This window comes from Pseudoliparis swirei, chromosome 3 (assembly GCF_029220125.1).
Source record: "Pseudoliparis swirei isolate HS2019 ecotype Mariana Trench chromosome 3, NWPU_hadal_v1, whole genome shotgun sequence".
Taxonomy (NCBI): Eukaryota; Metazoa; Chordata; class Actinopteri; order Perciformes; family Liparidae; genus Pseudoliparis; species Pseudoliparis swirei.
Window position 1 is genome coordinate 20301902 of NC_079390.1, and position 18090 is coordinate 20319991.

Genomic DNA, 18090 nt, shown 5'->3' on the forward strand with positions numbered 1-18090 from the left:
CTGTTAAATATATATTTGCTTTCATGAAAGCCTCTGCTTACAGTTTCAAATTAATTAATTTGACTTTGATGACCAATATTTTTCTCCATTTTCAGCCTCAGGAACCAATTTTTCTGTCAAAAGCCAGATGGCGTACACATTTATTATTAGCCTTAAAATGGTGAGAAGTGAGAATGTTGTTGTCTATCTTATGCATTTTTTATTTTATGTTTGTAATTTTGTAAAATATTATATAGGTGGAGGCTTCAAATAAGCCTCATTGGCTTTTTGTCTCTTCCTGCACTGAGATATTCATTTATGTTGTGATTTTTTTTGTTCTATTGTTTGAATTATGCAAAATAAATAAAAAATATAATATTATTATATTATCTCTAAATACCATCTTGAATCTTACTGACAAATTAAAGTATGAAGGAGATAAGCCACCTTCGATGAGAAGCTCATCCCTCTTCAAAATAGTGCTTTAAGGAGCGCGGAGAACGCCAACGAGTGTAAACAAACAAAAGCACCTACCCCGTACACCAGCTCCCCGACCATGCCGTTCCAGATCTTTGTCTCTGGGTCTCTGGCGCCGTACTTTCCGTCGGGAACGACGGAGATTTTGTACTTGATGCCGATGTGTTTGGAGATCTCCGCGGCCAGGTCCACGCAGTACCCCTCGTACTGGTCGTTGCCCTCGTACATCTCCCAGTTCTTCTTGAGCATCACATAGGGACCCTCCTACACAAGGGACCATAACCAGTGAACCAAAACCGTCAGACGGACAGACACAACGGTTGGTCGACACACCAATGGACAACAGAATGAAAAGCGGGAACGCCGAGATCAAAGGCACCGGGTGGAGGTTTCTGACCACTGGGAGTGCTACGGAGCGATGTTGTGATGATCCCCGCTTTGTTTGCAATATACGCCGAAACATGCAGCGATGCGCTGTTGCTGATGGTTTCATGCTATTTCATTTCAAAGACGTCGACGGTGGCAGTGACATAGACAAATGCAGCGGGACGATACTTTCTGGCTCGCAAACACGGATAATAATGTTGCTTCAAATGTTTTATACGGCCGAGAAATACATTTGCCGTTCTTGTGTGGCGTCAAGAAAACAAGCAATTTGTTTCGGGGAGAAACTCTAATTCTGTGTTATTTTCTCCCATGCAGCTCCTCAGGGTAACTTCAGTTTCAGTTCAGTTCGTTAATGAAATCTATTTTCGTCTCTTCTGGTCGTGATTAGGAATAAATAAAGCTGCACCATTTAAGATGCTATTAAAAAAACAAACTCAAATCAACAGCGTTTGGCATCATATGATGCACCTTAATGAAAGTTACTGTTGCTAGTTAGGATTTTAGCACATCTTTCAACCAAATCAAGTCCACATGATCAACATTCCTGCACGACAATGAGAAGGTGGACTGTATCGTGATGGGATGGTACCCGAGCTGCCAAATCCAATCATCCAAAATTGAAACGGAATCCAAACCGGAATAAATCGAACAGCATAACTCTTCCATCTCAGTGTGTCAGGGTAAGAAGAAGAAGAAGAAGCTGCAGTCAGACTGAATGACGCAACGCCTCAAAACAAGCCTGACTCAACTTATCGTAATCGGGGGGGCGGCGACGTCGGTCGACGCTGTGACCAGCAGGAGGGTGTCGATCACGCCATTTGCCGCTGTTTAAGAAAGTGTTCTAGAGTGTCAACCTTGCACGCTTTCTGCTCTCATATTTCCAAACAAATTACTTTTGTCATGGAAGGCAACGGATTTCATGTTGAGAACCGGAGCAATTTATTGTGAGATGTGTTTTCTTGACATCGCCCCCGGGCCAAAGCAAGGTAAAACCAAAGACTCCTCAGTGGGAATGCAAATGCTCAGATGAGCCCGCGGTAGGACGAAATATTACTAACGATGGCACGCGGTTGCAGTTTTGTGTCAAAATAATACATCACCATTTATGTTTCACAATATCGTGCTCACAAAAAAAATGCGACACTTTAAAAACTTGTTCTTTTTATTTGTGGGTTGTTATGCCTCACGATGCGTCAGTATAGCATTAAAAAGGGAGTTAACCCAAAATATTCGTGAAGGTTATTCAACAATTGTCGTACAAAGATGAACCTTTAACACAAAAATATCCATTATTCTGCACTTTTTTTGCACATTGAAGTTATTGCAATCTGTGATCCTTTGATCTTGAAGAGCTATCCTGCTATCTATGAGATAGTTTGTGGTAATCTGATCAAATGTCAAATGTATTTATGTATGTATATATATATATATTTTATATATTCCCAAGAAGAAAAGAAAACTGCAAAAATAAATGTATAAATCCAGATTTGGACATTTTGACACACTCTGGTAAGATTAAAATGCAGGACCTAACTAAATAACCTTTTTGTTTCAGTTCATATTCTTAAGGGAACATATTTACAAACATATTTGCAGGTATTTAGACTAGTCACCTGGCATTGTACGTTTCTGCAAACCATGGAATTGTTTTTGCATTCGGTCTCAGCAACTGACGTATAAAAAGAGCGACGAACAGAGCAAGTGACGAAGTAAACCGAGTTTTATTGAAAGTGAAGTAATATAATAACACGTATTACAACAGAGAAAGTCCAAGGTAAGTTGGGAGGTTGGATGTATGGTTCAAAGAAACAGAACTTGTACCCAGAAGGCCACTGTTCTCATCCCGTGTGAAACCAAAAGTACAGTAAATATTAACTTTATGCCTATTACGTAACACAGTTATGCTTTTATTTAACACGTTATTTCAACGTTAGCCATGATCTTCTTTTACAACCATAACCAAGTTTTTCGATTTCTTAAATCAACCACAGCAAGCGCCACGAGAGGCTGATATGAAACACAATCACGAAACACGTTTTTGGGGTTCAGAAATGTTGACATTTAGCGCATAAGGTGTGTTTTTCTAGCAACTGGGTTGAACCTGGAGCCGCTGGGGTCTGTTTGCTTTTGTGATTCCATTCATGCACCAGATTCAAACATCGTATACACCCACAGAGACTCGCATGCATGTCCACTTATATTTAATCTAATTGATGTCAGCCCCACTGTTTATTTCCACTCTGCTAAAAGCGTATTAAAGTTGTTTTTATTAAGTTACTGCTACTGCAAACGCAACATTTCCTACTGCCTCTATAACCTCTCGAGCAGAGTGGCTTTATTGTGAAACGTGGTCAGCGCAAACATCAATTATTCAACTAAAACTAAAATCTATATCACAAAAGACTAACATGAACTCAGCTTATCTTCTTTAGATGTTTTTTTGTAGGAGCATCCAAAGTGAGCCGTTGGATGAAGCGGCGTCATTTTCAAAATGTCAATCATTGGCAAACTTTTTGATCAAAATAAGGCGAGTTTGTTTTTAGCTGCGCTGAAAACAAACCCATTAGACCAAGTAGCCGATCGAGAAAAGTGTGTTGCCTCCGGATTAAACTGAACTGTTCTCCCAACAGTAGATGACAAGTACAAGTGGTACAATCCAAATGGACCCTGTGACAGGCAGCAGCCCATCAATCCAATGAGGTCAAACTAAATGAAAAAGAGTTGGAACACAATAAAGACTGCAATCGTGTTCACTGTAATTAATTAAAACGTCTTTCGCCGCTTCACGTAAAGCAACCCCGTGTTTCCTTCCACTGACAACTATTCGACTGAAGAATGCAATTCATGATACGCTTTTGATGAAGCTCGGCCACTTTGATTATGAAAACTCTTGTTTTCAAGTCGCAGATGTTTTGGATGTATATCAAATGGGAGGTGAGTGGTGGGGGGGGGGGGGCACAGCACTAATCCACGTGATTTATGACAGCAGGGTGTATGACAGTGCTGGCAGCCAGAGGAGCAGAGGGAGGGGCACAGATAAAGGATGCCGTCAGTGTCTCTGGCATGAGAAGAGAGGTCTTCACGGCGAAGGCCAGCACAGCTGGTCAATACAACCACACGACTAATGAGACTCACTGGACATGCTATAAAAAGCACGTAGACGTACATCGTAAGGCCCACTGCCTGTCACAAAGCCACACACACACACACACACACACCTACATCCACAGACACACACAGCCAAATTACCCACGTGAGAGTTGTTTGACTGCTTCCTAAAATCTGTTTGGTTCTGTGTTTGAGTTACGTGAGATAAACAAACTCAGTTTGAATATGAGTGAAAAGCAGCAATGTGATGTTCCATATTTTACAATTACTTGAGCACAAAATCAACATTTTATGAAGCAAAAACACATTAATGCTTCTCAGTAGATGACTCACGCTGGGTCTCAGTCATCAGAAGCCACTCGCAGGCACTAATGATAATAAGAGCAAAAGAGGGCTCACATTTAAAGCACAAATAACAAGTCTCAAATATTTGTAAATGTCCACGTGTTGTTGTTGTTGTTGTGCATGAAGTGCACTCGACCGGCTGCTGCAGGGCAACACGACGGCCTTTGGAGCCTCAACCTCATATACAACTGTATTCACTGTCTGGACTTGCGGCAATAAGAATACACAAGTAAAATGGAAAATTAAAGCTTGTGTAAAAAAAACATTTATTTTATAAATCACTGAATTATTAACATTTAATCTTCTCTAATTGTTGCCAGTTACTTTTTTAAAGATACATGATCCCACAAACATACGACAGCCGAGTCATGAATGACATTTTTTGTTTGTAATTTAACCCTGGATCTCTCTTTCTTACTAATTTTGTCGAGACTAATTCAGACGTTTTGTAAATCGATTGAGACAATTCAATAATTGCAACAAACAACTCTTTGCTACGTAAAGATGAATTTCTACTTGGACAGAGAAAGCAGTCTCCTTCTGTCCGTGTTATGATCCGAGGGTCTTCATAAAAAGTCTCACACATCATAAGGTTTTAGCGAAGATTTATGTTTGTGAAGTATTGCGTATACGACTGAATGAATAAGACTTGGATTACATTGAGTTTGATGAGGCCCAATGTTCTCCAGAGCATCTATCGTTGCATCTTAAAGAGGGATTTGTGATAAAAAAATATCCCAAAAACCGAAACATGTCCTTCGCACAAAGGCTAGCAGAACCATGAAGCAGGACCTTGTCTGGACCGCTCGCCCCCTGATAGATCGACAGTGTGCTCGGTTTAAAGTGCAATGGACGGAGTGTGAAGCCAGAGACACACTTCATCAAAGCGTTCGGCCTTGTGCTGCCAATGCAATAACAGTCAAACGCTGCCCTGGTCTGAGGGACCTTCGCTGCACATGCGTCAACCACCAGGAAGATACGAGTCATCGGCGATGAAACGCTTTGAGCTAAAGACAAATAACAGATATTTACGCCACCAATAAAATCCCACGAGACAAAAGAAGTGGTTGCAGATCTATGTATTCAAAGAAAATGCTTTTTTTCTTCTGTTTAAAGGTTTTTTCACCTCATTCTAATTAGTGAAGCTTTTGCTTCGTTATATGGATTGTCACATGACTTGGAGTGAACCAACCGAAATAAAAAGGAGGGGAAAAAAGAGCACGTTTGTGTGGTCTGAGTGGAATTCCAGTTTTAAATCTGCGTCGACGGATCTATTTCTTCTCAAGTGGGAAATTGCAAAAATCCAAAGGACGTAACTTGACAGTACCGATGAAAATTATTAGCTGACAAATGTTGGGTTCTGAAACAGATGTTTTTTTTTTAACCCACTCAAAAAACAAGCCATACGGTTTAAAAAAAAAACGCTCGCCATAATAGCCATTATGTGACGATTGGCCCCTTTTGGACTGTTTGTTCCCCGTTGGATAAGCTCAGGGAAGGGGCTGTACGCTGTCCTTTAACTGTGTGTTGCCATCGTAAGATTATTTTGTATTTATTTATTTAATTATTTTTTTAAGAAAGCAAATAACTTTGTCCTTGGGGTGAAAGTCGAGCCTTGGGTTAAACATTTGGGTCTCAAATGCTCTCAACCGGGCGGTACGAGTACAGGTCTTGGTTCGGGTCGGCCTATGCAGAACCCTAGTGTGTCGTCACATCACACAACAAGGGTGACAGCAACAACAACCACAACAACAACATCATCCGGCATATGGCAGAATAGGCGATACAACACATCGCTGAAATATAACTGAAAGATTAAGTTTAAGATTAAGCGACAGGAAATGGTGTGTTCACTTCCTGCACTATTTCTCCATGAAGTCTCCTGTCACATAACCAAACGGATACCGATTTCACGGCTGTGGATACGGGACCGAGACAGGTCCGGGTTGCGAATAGTCACAGCTTCATCACACGCCGACGCCCTCGGGCGACTCGCCGCCACCTGAAGACAAACGAGAGCTTTTCCCACCATATTGAACGGCTCTTTTATAACCGCTAAGATGTTCCTCAAGACACACAGGCAGTACAACACCGGGACACGTCATTAACTTTAAACAAACATAACTCTCACAAACATGAAACGCGGGAGTGAAAGAAAGGCGTCATGATGTTGCCGTAATATCATGCTGCATAAAAAGCGTGATGGATATGAACGGGGGTGATTATGAGCGCATTAGTCTTTCTAAGCCGGTTTAAAAGCGGACATGAAGCCCTGCGAGTGTGTCATGTGCTGCACGGCGGAGCAGGTAGACGGAGGGGGAAGTGACAGATTTAGAGCAGACAGGAAGTCAGTGAGACATGAAACATATTCACATTCTGCCGGTGCCGCCTCAATTTATAGTTCAGGGTCCCAAATAGATCTTTGCAACAATTACAAATTCAAATCTGGATGGGATTTACGCTGTGATTGGCCACATAGAAAAACACACCGGGCATGACAATGTATGAAGCTACCACACACAAACAGGTGTAGCGGGAGCTTGTTAATGCTAGTAAACAACACTGTGCTGTTTGGGACCCATTTTAGGCTCAATGGGTGTCCGTCCACACAAAAAAAAAAGACAGTCTTTTTTTTGGCCTCCATTTGCATTTCATTTTGCTCTCGAGGGGCTCCATTACGGCTCTGAGTGGCTCCATTTCTTGTTCAGTTTTACGAACAGGGTGTCCATTAACAAAGTTGCCGTGTCTCTCCTCTCGCCCAGAGTCTTTAGGGCTTCATTCGGGCTCGGGTTGTTGTGTCCATCCCTCTGCCATTTAAGGGCTTTCATATCCTGCTTGCGTCCAACCGGGGCTCAGTTTCTTAAAATGGGGTTCCTCATCAGGGGCTGAAAAGAGGGAGGATTGTGCTGAGCTGTGACTCTCCATTCCCACCTCCGTCCCTCCTCCACCCAGCTGCTACATGTGCGCTCACAATCTGGCTGCTGTAAGTCAGCCATGTTAAAAGTCACAGTAAAATACTTAAGATTTTTTAGCAGCATGTACATTTTTTTATGAACTCTGTGCAATGAGAGAGAAGAATCGAAGTAACGGCAGCAGTTTGACTACCTCTGGTGCAGTACAGGAGAATGTAAGTAGTGGAGCTGTATGATGGTTTGTTGAAGTTTCTAGTTGAGTAATTCAATTCAATTCAGTTTATTTTATCACAATATCACAAATTACCAATTTGCCAAAGCAGGCTTTACAATCTGTACACATCCCTGTCCCAGGACCTCACATCGGGTCGGTAATAAAGAGTCTCATTATTGATTATGTTGGACCGAAGCATGAGTTGTAGTCACAGGACACACAATAAGGTCCTTTAGGGGTACGTAAAAAGCTGAAAACTGAGCATAACATGTTCCAGCATCCAAAATTTCCTAGGAATAATTTTCCTAATAATCAAAGTGACCGTCAAGGAGTTGTGTGCGATGAAAAGTTTGGCTACAGAAGGTGACCTTTGAGTTGAGATTATCTTGTCACACCACAAAGTCTTGTTGCCGCTCTGTATTCTGGTCTATTGGAGCGACAGTTAGTGGATACTTGGTAGCTATCATATATATAGAGAGTTTTTGTGATTCATTTTTACCCCAGTGAAAATGTTGAGCGGCCCTTCTCTCTGGTCTAAAGGATGGCAACAAAACTTTATTAAATACTATAAAAAAGTCAAACTCTATGGTAGATTCATTCAGCACGTCTACATTATGTCTGCTTCGCCGTTAAAGCCCAGAATCAAACAGCAACACTTGCCAAAGAATGCAAGATTCGTAAAGAATAGCGGTTTCACTGATGTTAAAGTGCAAATACAGAGAGTTCTGGAGTAATACTTGTAAAGCGCCTCCTGAAGCGCTTTACAAGGGGGAGGCGGTGAAGGATCACAGTGCAGCTGACCACCGTACTTTAATGTCAGGTTATGGTGAATACAGGTTTGATGTCGGAGGGTAGGATGCAGGATGTGTAGCCACTGACCCTCCTGACTCCGCATATCCCAAACACATTATGCACTAGATAATAAAGTCCTCTTGTGTGTGTGTGTGTGTGTGTGTGTGTCGGAGAGCGCATGTCGGTCTCTTACCATGATGGTAGTAACCACAATAGTGCGGTTCTCCATGCCAGAGGTGTCATTTGGATGCAGACTAGAGTCCTGGATCAGGACCAGTTTGTCTGCATCGTTCCAGTAGCCAATCTGCAGGGAAAACAAAGTGTGAGATTATGTGTGTGTGTGTGTGCGTGTGTGTGTGTTTAATTGTGTGCATATCACTTTAAACAGGCTATTGCATTGCAATGTGAAAGAAAAACACAAAGAAAGCCTTTCTTCAAAGTATATAACTGTATGTTGCCCCAATATGAATATAGATGTGTATATATATATATATAACAGTAATCAGGGTAACATTATTAGGCATGGAATAACTGTAACCAATTTTTCAATAACAGTTAGAGTTCAAGGGTATTGTATAATTACACTGGGCCTCAACTAATGTGCGTTTATAATCGACTGTAATTGAACACATCCGTCTGGACTATCAAAGCCAGTGATGCTTGTACGTTCTTTTTAACAACTATTCCTCAAGTCACTGTGAAGAGCGACTTGAGTCCAAGTGGACCTGATGTTTTTAAAAAGTATTTTCTGGTCATATAAAATAATCTTGGCTCAAAGTCTTTGTAATTCATCTTTTCTTTACGATAATTTTGATTATCTTTCAAACTTATGGTAAATAAGTCGATTTGTTTTTTTCAAACTGCTATTTCCAAAGCCAAACATTACTTTCAGGCTTGTTTTTTTGGTGTTATTTCTAAACATTTGTTCATCATGCCGAAGTTTAAGGCAATAAGCGGTGATGTTGAATCATTGCCCGGCCTCAGCTGGAACTCCCTCATGCAAGATTACAATTTCAAGCTCAACGTTGTGCCGTCAAAATCTATTTCATGTTCAGCCGACATTACTGTCGTCTTCCAGAACTCCTTCAGGGTCAAACTGACCGAGTGGAACTGACAGACATGATATGCTGCGGTCACAACATGAGCACGCTCTGTCCATCGAGAGGAGCTATATAATATTAAATGGCGCTGGTTTGCCCATATGGGATTTTTAACAAACAGCCAATATCTGCAAAAACCAATACTGTGTCAAAGTGATGTATAGATAATCTAATAAACAAAGAGCTTTGACAGCAACAATAAGCAGCTATAAGTCAGAGAGAGTGGAGACGTTGAGCAAAACGGCTGGCTGCTGGTTGGCTGCAGGGAACCGAGACCTGTGATTGGCTGATACCTCTTGTGTGTTGGGACATTGGGATGATTGAGGAACATGAAAAATGTAGCAGAGAGGCCATGACACACACACACACACACACACACACACACACACACACACACACACACACACACACACACACACACACACACACACACCCTGTCCTGACAGGACCCTCGCTGTGCAGAGGAAGACAGGCCAAAGCAGCTTTTGATTGATGGGAACTCCCCATAACACCCCCCCCCCCTCCCCTGCCTCTACCTTGATTGCTCTGTATTTCATTTCATCCTCTCGCTATCACTCTTACAAGTGCTCTCTCTCTCTCTCTCTCTTCCCATTTCCCCCTGAATTTCGTCAACAGACATCCATCCTCGCACACCAGAAGTAGAGACGCTGGTCGAGGCTGATTCTTTTTTTTTTTTTTACAGCTTATGATAGAAAGTGCCACGCTACATTCTGTGTCGAGATCCTTCACATGATAGGTGGGAAAAATAATGTTTATGCTAAAATATACAGTACTACTGACTTGACAAATATACATCAATAACACAAACGTGAGCAGTGTGGTGTGATGTCTTACCCGCCTGGGTCCATTATTCCTCAGTTCAAACATGTCCATCGTGTAGTTGACCCTGCGGCCATAGTGGTCAAACTGGACATTACCTGTTAATCCCTGCAGTCGGACCTGCACACAAAGATATGAACAGCAGCTAATATTATTAATTCTCGCCACAGAAAGGTCGGAGGAAAGTTAATTTACAACCAAAAGAAAGTGTGAAATAGACCAGCTTTTCAGAGGGTGTTTTATAGTGAGAAAAAAAAGCAAATCAATACGAGTAAAAGGAAGACAAGAAAGACTATTTCCACCATAAACATATAATAGGAGTAGAACAGATATCCCATTCAAATCAATGTGGCGGGATGGTCACATGAAGGGTAACATTTCGTAACAAAAATGACAATTTAACGACTTCACCCACAGACTCCTGTCACGGCGCAGTGAGCCGGATTGACATCACCACATGAGTGCGACTTTGTCGGGCTCATTTTCTACCACCAAAGTAGCATTGAACTGGGGAGTTAGAAAACTACCCAGCCAACGAGCAAACAACTGGCTCGGTAGCTAAAGTTCACCTCAACTTTATGCACATGAGAAGCGGCCGACATGATGCCCCGTCTCCCGACTGTTTTGCATTTATATAGACAATAGATTGGAAAAGCGGAAACCGCTGATCCTGTGGACACGTACCGTTAATACTGTCCTTGAACGCATCCCGTGTAGACAGATAGAAGACTGAACCCGCTGCTACATGTGGTTTATTTAAGCTGCTCTCAAACAGAGTTAAAAAGGACGATTTGTTGTGTTAGGGGGAGTTCCGTAACTTTTTCTTGAACAACTGTAGAAAGAAGCAGGTGTTCTCATCCGTGTTTGTTTTGGTGCTGTGGCGTAGTAGACCAAACGTTTTGGAACTAAAGCAAAAGGAAGTGGGAGAGGGATCCTCCTCTGTCGCTCTCCTGAAGGTTTCTTCCCTTTTTTCCCCCGTGAAAGGGTTTTTTCAGTTTTTTTGGAGTTTTTCCTGATCCGATGTGAGGTCCTGGGACAGGGATGTCTATCTGTACAGATTGTAAAGCCCTCTGAGGCAACTTTGTAATTTGTGGTATTGGGCTATACAAAATAAACTGAATTGAATCGAGTCTCAGTTTCGATCACCTGTTTGAGAGTACGCTCCATGTCGATGCCTTGGTTCCACGGGGCGGCGGGGTTGGCCAGGCAGTCGCCAGCGTTCCCCCGTCTGGAAATGTCTACCTTCTGCCTGCGCAGGTTCCTGAAGGCCTCGGCCATCACCATCACCCCGTCGTATGTCAGCGCTGAGGTGTACTGGGAGACAAGAGCAGGGGGTCACATAGACGTTACTGTGTGTGTGGGGGTTCTGTGCAGCTTTCTGAAGCAACGTAACATCACATACACACACATGCAGCAGGAATTACGGTTCAACTCCGGCCTATGAGATGCACCGTGTGCTTTGTAAACTACAACTCCGCAGGCCAGAGTTCTTCTCTGTCTGTTTTGGGTACATAGAGTGCCGAGGGACACGCACTAATAAACGTGTTGCGCACAATTAAATGCTGATTTAGCTGGACGGGCCAAATGTTCTGCAATATTTGCTGGTCAGATGTCCTCTGCCTCCGAGTTTCTGGAGGGCCAAGCAGGATGTTGTAACGGCCTAGATGTTTTTTTTACTCTACTTTAAGCAAAGAAAGAGAGCGAGAGCATATTCCACAGTTTAAGACTCCTGTTACCTTAGGGTCAATTTGACCCCAGGCTGTTTTTCACTGTGTCAAACATATAAGAAATTATTTTTTTTTATATATTTAATATTAAGTTTAAGTAAACAACAAACAAACATAAAAACCACACTTAAACTTGGAAAATTAATAATTCTCCTGATTTCCCCGAATCCGTCTTTGACACAAGGATTATGACTTCATATTTCCATTGCAAGAATCACTCTTTCCGTGAGGAAGGCCATACATTTCCCTAAAACTCACCGGCGGCGGCGTGGCAGACAATTAATTCAGTGAATAGCAAGAAGATGGAGAGTGTGCGGGGGAAAAGGAAAGGGAAAAGGTGAATGTTTAGTCCAGCCGGGTAGCAGTGTGGCATTAATTATCCCGGCTAGCAGGAGTTCATTAACTTTGCCTCCGGCCCGCGGTGGATCCTATTCATTAGCCCGCTGCTCACTGTGACATTATGGCTCTCGACAGAGACTGCTGCTCTCTATCCCCCTGCTACTCTTTGACAAGCTGCCCAAAGTAACACACACAAACAACCGAGGTGCCGGAAAGAAATCCCTGAGAGTCAAGAACATCTTCACTTGCTATAAGAGTAATGAACATGGACAGGGTGACATGAGGGAGTTGATTAATTCTGCAGTCACATAACATGAGCCAGACTTAAATACCCAGTTAAATGAAATGTAGTTTTTTTTGTTTTAATCCTGTGTGTGAATTGCTCATTCATCTCATTTTATATGCCAAATAAATGTAAAAAGAAATGTAATAAAATCTGAACAGAGTACTTTTTACATAAAAATCTGCAATTCCTTTTCTCTTCTCTTCCTGTAAAATGTCTTCAAATGTTTGATGACTCATCCTGCACCCTGGGGCGTCACCAGAACATCCTCCTATTAAATGACATTTTGGGCAACTCGCAATATGAGGAGATAAGAAGAGATATGTGTCTGAATTTCAAAGGACAAAAAACTGTCTTCCAATGGGGCTGAAGTCTGACAAACTTTGCAGATTTCCTGTCCTCTGTTTCTTTGTGTCAAGCTAAACGGTCCAATCAGATGCAACGGACTTTATTCAAACTCCTCTCTGCACACCACTACGTGAAATAAGCTCAGGACTCTTGATAAAACACACAACAAAATGCTTGGCAAAAAAAAACATATTAATACGAGGTGTACGAACAATTAATATAATATAATAATTACAGATAGTATTCAGATGTCACTGCCGAGATCCAGATGTTACGACATGTTCAAACCAAGTGGAAATGAAGTCCCCAAAGCTTACAGTCCAATGCAGGGTACAATAAAGGAAGGGCTCATTAGTTCACTCCCTGCTGATTCCTGGAATTTACAAACACTACAAACACCATTTGTCTTTGCAAAGTGAGTAAACATGCCTAAACTCACCGGTAGTGTTAATATATTTATTAGAAAGAAGGGCTCGCGGTGGCTCGGGCTGTGTGGACAAACGTAATGGGGTGCAGAGTAATTTAGTCTGAGTGGATTTTCAGGAGAGAGAGCAATTCATCAAGAAATGGAGTGGGGATAACTACACACACACACGTGATATTGCCGGTGGAGTAAACTTTTAATTTGAACCACAACCCCAATCTGTCAGACACACACACACACACACTGCTTGACTCGGACCGTTTCCACTCCACCGCATCTGGTTTTTCAAAATAGAAGTCTTTGTCGGACACAGACTCGCCGACCACCGTACCTTCTCGCCACACGCCATTTGCACTCTGTGTGCCTGAAAAGAATCTAAAGTGTGTCAGTCCGTCACGTCTCTGCACATGACTGCGGGGGACAAAGCGGAGAAGACTGCTGGTGCCGATGATGACGATGATGATGATGATGATGCATGTTCCTTGTCCGCACACGCTCACCAATGTGTTCCTTTTGTTATCATCGTTTGTATTCATTAGTTCTGTCTGCACACCTTGCAAACATGCTGCTGCTATATATTCATACCCTTTTCATCTTATCTGTCAGCGTCTTTTCTTGAAATATTATTACTTTCTTTGCTGCATCTGCTTTTTCCCCCCGCTGTTGCAACTCCAGTCACCCCAGAGGAATCCTTAAAGGGGCCGTGGCTTTGCATTTTTACGCCCGTTGACTACAAATAGCATGTTATTTACATGGCCGCCCACTATTCCTCGAACTCGGTTCCCAGCCTCCAGCGAGCCGTCGGTTTCAGCTCATTTCGCTCGTCTCAAAATCCGATCGCAGAGATTTAAAATTGATCTGAAGCCTCACAAACGGGATTTGAGAGTCGACTTCTGAAACAAGCAACAGAAGAAAACCTCTCGCACTAAAAGATGAGATACACAGTTGGGAATGGCTCGTTGTTGCCATGTTTTTTTACAAAAGGATTACGCAAGGTTAAAAAGCTGATCTGCAATATAATTAGGTGTCCTGGGATTGTTAAAATAATGTTAAAATAAGTCCAAAAAGTTCTTGGGCCATAACATTAAGTGTGTCCCCAGGCTGTGCATCACTTTTGTGTCCGCTGGAAACTGTTTAGTTATTTGTTTCCGCTTCTTGCAACGCTCATCAAATTGTATTTCTGTGTATCATGAATAATATCCTCGATGTTTTAGTGTGTCGTGAAGTGCAAAACCGTTTCCCTCTGAATCCACCACCGAAGACTTTTCAGAAGAGTCCCAAGCTCACAGCTGCAGAACCAAATCCGATTAAGATGTTGCATTGCTGATGTGATTTCATCTGCTTTTGAGACGACATACCTTGGGCGGGGCGTCCGACCCCGGGTACTCCCTCTGATCCAGCTTATTCCAGCGTTGCATCAGCTTGATGACCATGGGGTTGCTGAAGTCCACCAGCTGGAAGCCTGTCACGTTGGCTCCGCCGTGCATGAAGCGCTCCAGGTTGATGTCCTTAAAACCCTTGAGGGGCAACAGAGGGGAGAGAGCAAGCTGAATCCAGTGATGGCAAAAAGAATGATGTCAACTACATTAAAAGATACTCTTTTGCCAGCTGTAGTAGGCATTTATGATTTCATCTCATTTCATTTTCGGCCAAGACACTCACAGTTGGCCAACACGGAAGTACCACTTCACTAAATGTACTGTACGTGTAAATGAGGGGAATAAGAGCAAGTAAAACAATTTGATCCGACTGATCGAGGACCATCATACTCCATATCATGATGCTTGGAGGCTACATTACATCGAATTTAGCTGACGCTTTTATCCAAAGCGACTTACAATCGTGTTACATTCATACACCTTCGACACAGCTGCAGGGAGCAACTCAGGGTTCAGTGTCTTTCTCAAGGACACATCGACTCGGGCGGGGATTGAACTACCAACCCTCTGACGGACCTGCTAACCACTGACCCACAGTCACTCTCATTACCGCCGAATCAACAGTTTTCATCGTTAGGAATTGAAGGCTGAGCAGTATTAAAGGATATGTGCAAATTTTTTTCCCCAGTCTGCACTCATACAATACCCACACGCCCAGATGTACGCTGATAGAATTATTAACGAGTTTCAGTACAGGTGGGCGATAAAATCCCCACTCCTTATTTTGTATAAAAATGCATGGGAGCGAAAATAATACGAGTCTTCAGCAAACATCTTGCAACATTCAAGTCTTTTTGTGCAGAATTTGCTTTCTGTGTTTCCCTAGGCAGTGTTTTCCTGCTGAGCTGCAGCGAAGGGACAGTAAATCAAAGAGGGGAATGTCTTCCAGAAGTACTTTCAGAAGATACACAATTGATGCGCTGAACTCTATCTGCTAACGCCTAGCTTTTCCTTCGGCTGATCTTTAGCATGTCATTTAACAAAAAGATCTAAGCTGTGGGTTGTTGAGGTCGTCTAACACTGCAGCTTGGTCAGTGCACCTTCAAACGACCTCTGAGGTCAGTATTGCGCGTGTCAACTTCCGCTCGTTACATGCCGACGCTGCCTTTTCAAAATGAGAATTAGTGAGGACAAGGCGTCAGAACTACTTGGTTATGTTAAGGAAAGGATCATGGTGTGGGATACAAAAGAAGTAGCATTGTAATGTACGCAACATCAGTTAAATAATATTATATAACCAATTTAAACTAGGTCAACGTTGTCTTTTGCTGTCACACGAGACAAGAACACAGATCTAGCTCCTCACACCTTGTCACCTAACTTTTTAAAAGTATTTAGTAGCTAAATCAGATAATTGGGTGTTGGTTGGTCAGCCACTTTGGTCCAGTGTCAGTGAACCCTACTGTTATCTGCTTTAGCATCTGTTTCCATAAAAAACTAGAACGGGCACTCGGTAGAGCGCATAGATTGGGCATTGAATTATGAACATTTTGGCATTAGTTGCATGCTAATTGGATACAAATTGACCGCACTATGGTAAAATGAAGATTTTGACCTTTTCATGACCTTGACCTTGACCTTTGACCCGATCGATCCCAAAATCTAAACAAATGGTCCCCGGAAAATAAACAATCATCCCACCAAATTTCATGCGATTCGGTTTCATACTTTTTTAGTTATGCGAGTAACACGCAAACAAATAAATAAATAAATAAATAAATAAATAGACGGCGATCAAAACATAACCTTCCGCATTTTCAATGCGAAGGTAATAAAGTCCGCACATCAACACCACAACACTTTGGACTCAGGTGATAGTCGAGGTATGTGATAAAGATAAAGATATTATTTTAAGAAACAAGCAAGTAAACCATCAGAAGTCATATCCCCTCACCAGGTTGGCCATGATGTAATGGTAGCCTTTGACATGTTTCCCGACACTGACGATCTGTGAGGAGAGCAGAGCAGAGCTCAGCGTTAATCTGACTGGATTACAGCATAGCATACGTTAATTACATCAAACGATGCATGTGACAGGAGGGTGCGTGCGTGCGTGTTTTTCTTGACACGGTGGGATCATCAAGGTTTAATACAAAGAAGATGGGACGTCTAAACAAATGAACAGGCAGTCGCGTCAGCATCTCACTGAGGAAGTCGACACTTCACGCCTTCAGAGGCATGGCAATGCGTCTTGACTCTTGAACACACACACACACACACACACACAACCACAGAGCTGCACTTTGGTAATAAGAAACTGATTTTAAAATGCTGACATCTGCTGGGAAATCCCACTGGGCATCCAGACTTCACATTAATAAGGGCGTGAATTAAACTGGAGAAATTGAAAAGAAACGCTCTGGGAGGCTCAGAAAAGCTTGGGCTAATATCAATTCCCCAACAGCTTCACTGATGTCAAGACCTGAGCAGCAGTTGGTGAAACTCTGATGTTTGGTGAACGCTCACAGCTGCATATACGCACGATTAAAAGATTTCTTATATTAATTCAGCTAATGGTTTTGCAATTAGTCAGCTGAAAGTACTTTAAAACTTTTCCGTGGATTAGTGACATGGATGAAATGTCTTTAACGCTGTTGGTATAGTGTCTTGGCATTAGAACTGAAAATAGAAATACAGTTTTACGGATCTTTAAAAGAGATACATTTCAAACATTACACAGTCCTGTGTGTGTAGTTTACTGGTCGTATACTTGTAATGATTATTTATGTCCTCAAATTCTAATCCACCCTTTTCAGACTGGGATTATTTAAATGTAAATGTTCATATTACAGGGCCGTCACACATGTGATTGTCGGCATGTGGCGAGAGAGGGAGCAGCGGTGAGCTGGGAAATAACGATGAGAAGGACGATGAGCGGTTTTCTGTTGTAATCTATTTTCCCATTAAATCCTTAATTATTAAATCACAGTGAATCGCTTTCTACAGTTTCTTATCAATTTAATCTTGTATCTGATGCAAACGTCTTTTTTCATAATGTCCTACAGTGCACGAGCGTGAAATGATGAGACGATAAATTGTGTCTCTGACTGTGCGTAAGTGTTTCTCTGGATATTTATATTTTCACGCATGCAGTTGGCATGAAGGCGCTGGTCTGATTATGATTGTGGTTGTGCTTCGCTGGGAGAGAAACATCCTTTCAACCGACTCCTCTGATATCAGAAGAAGCTCCTCAACAATTTAGAATTGTCTCTTTCACAGTGGATTATCAAGCAGATTAGGTTGTGCATAACAGATGATGATTAAGTGATACACTTATTGAGTTGCTGCAGAGCAAGGCGTGCGTGTCGGACCTCAGTGCTCATGGGATGACATTCAGATTCAATTCTGTCACGCTGGAAATGTTACAGATCTGACT

General features: G+C 42.2%; 1 protein-coding gene across 4 annotated transcripts in view; it reads right to left on the reverse strand.

Moving 5' to 3' along the window:
* gria4b (glutamate receptor, ionotropic, AMPA 4b) overlaps nucleotides 1-18090 on the reverse strand; it is a 116471-nt gene that overhangs the window by 29007 nt on the left and 69374 nt on the right. For 3 of the 4 annotated variants that reach the window (XM_056411534.1, XM_056411533.1, XM_056411535.1), the window contains exons 5-10: nucleotides 16609-16662; nucleotides 14634-14792; nucleotides 11301-11468; nucleotides 10170-10274; nucleotides 8408-8518; nucleotides 514-720 (exon numbers count right to left, since the gene is read on the reverse strand). In XM_056411534.1, the coding sequence (XP_056267509.1) occupies nucleotides 514-720; nucleotides 8408-8518; nucleotides 10170-10274; nucleotides 11301-11468; nucleotides 14634-14792; nucleotides 16609-16662 (804 nt within the window). Of the gene's footprint in view, nucleotides 1-513; nucleotides 721-7117; nucleotides 7182-8407; nucleotides 8519-10169; nucleotides 10275-11300; nucleotides 11469-14633; nucleotides 14793-16608; nucleotides 16663-18090 lie in introns of those variants that run through there. The other variant, XM_056411536.1, reaches the window with a different exon arrangement.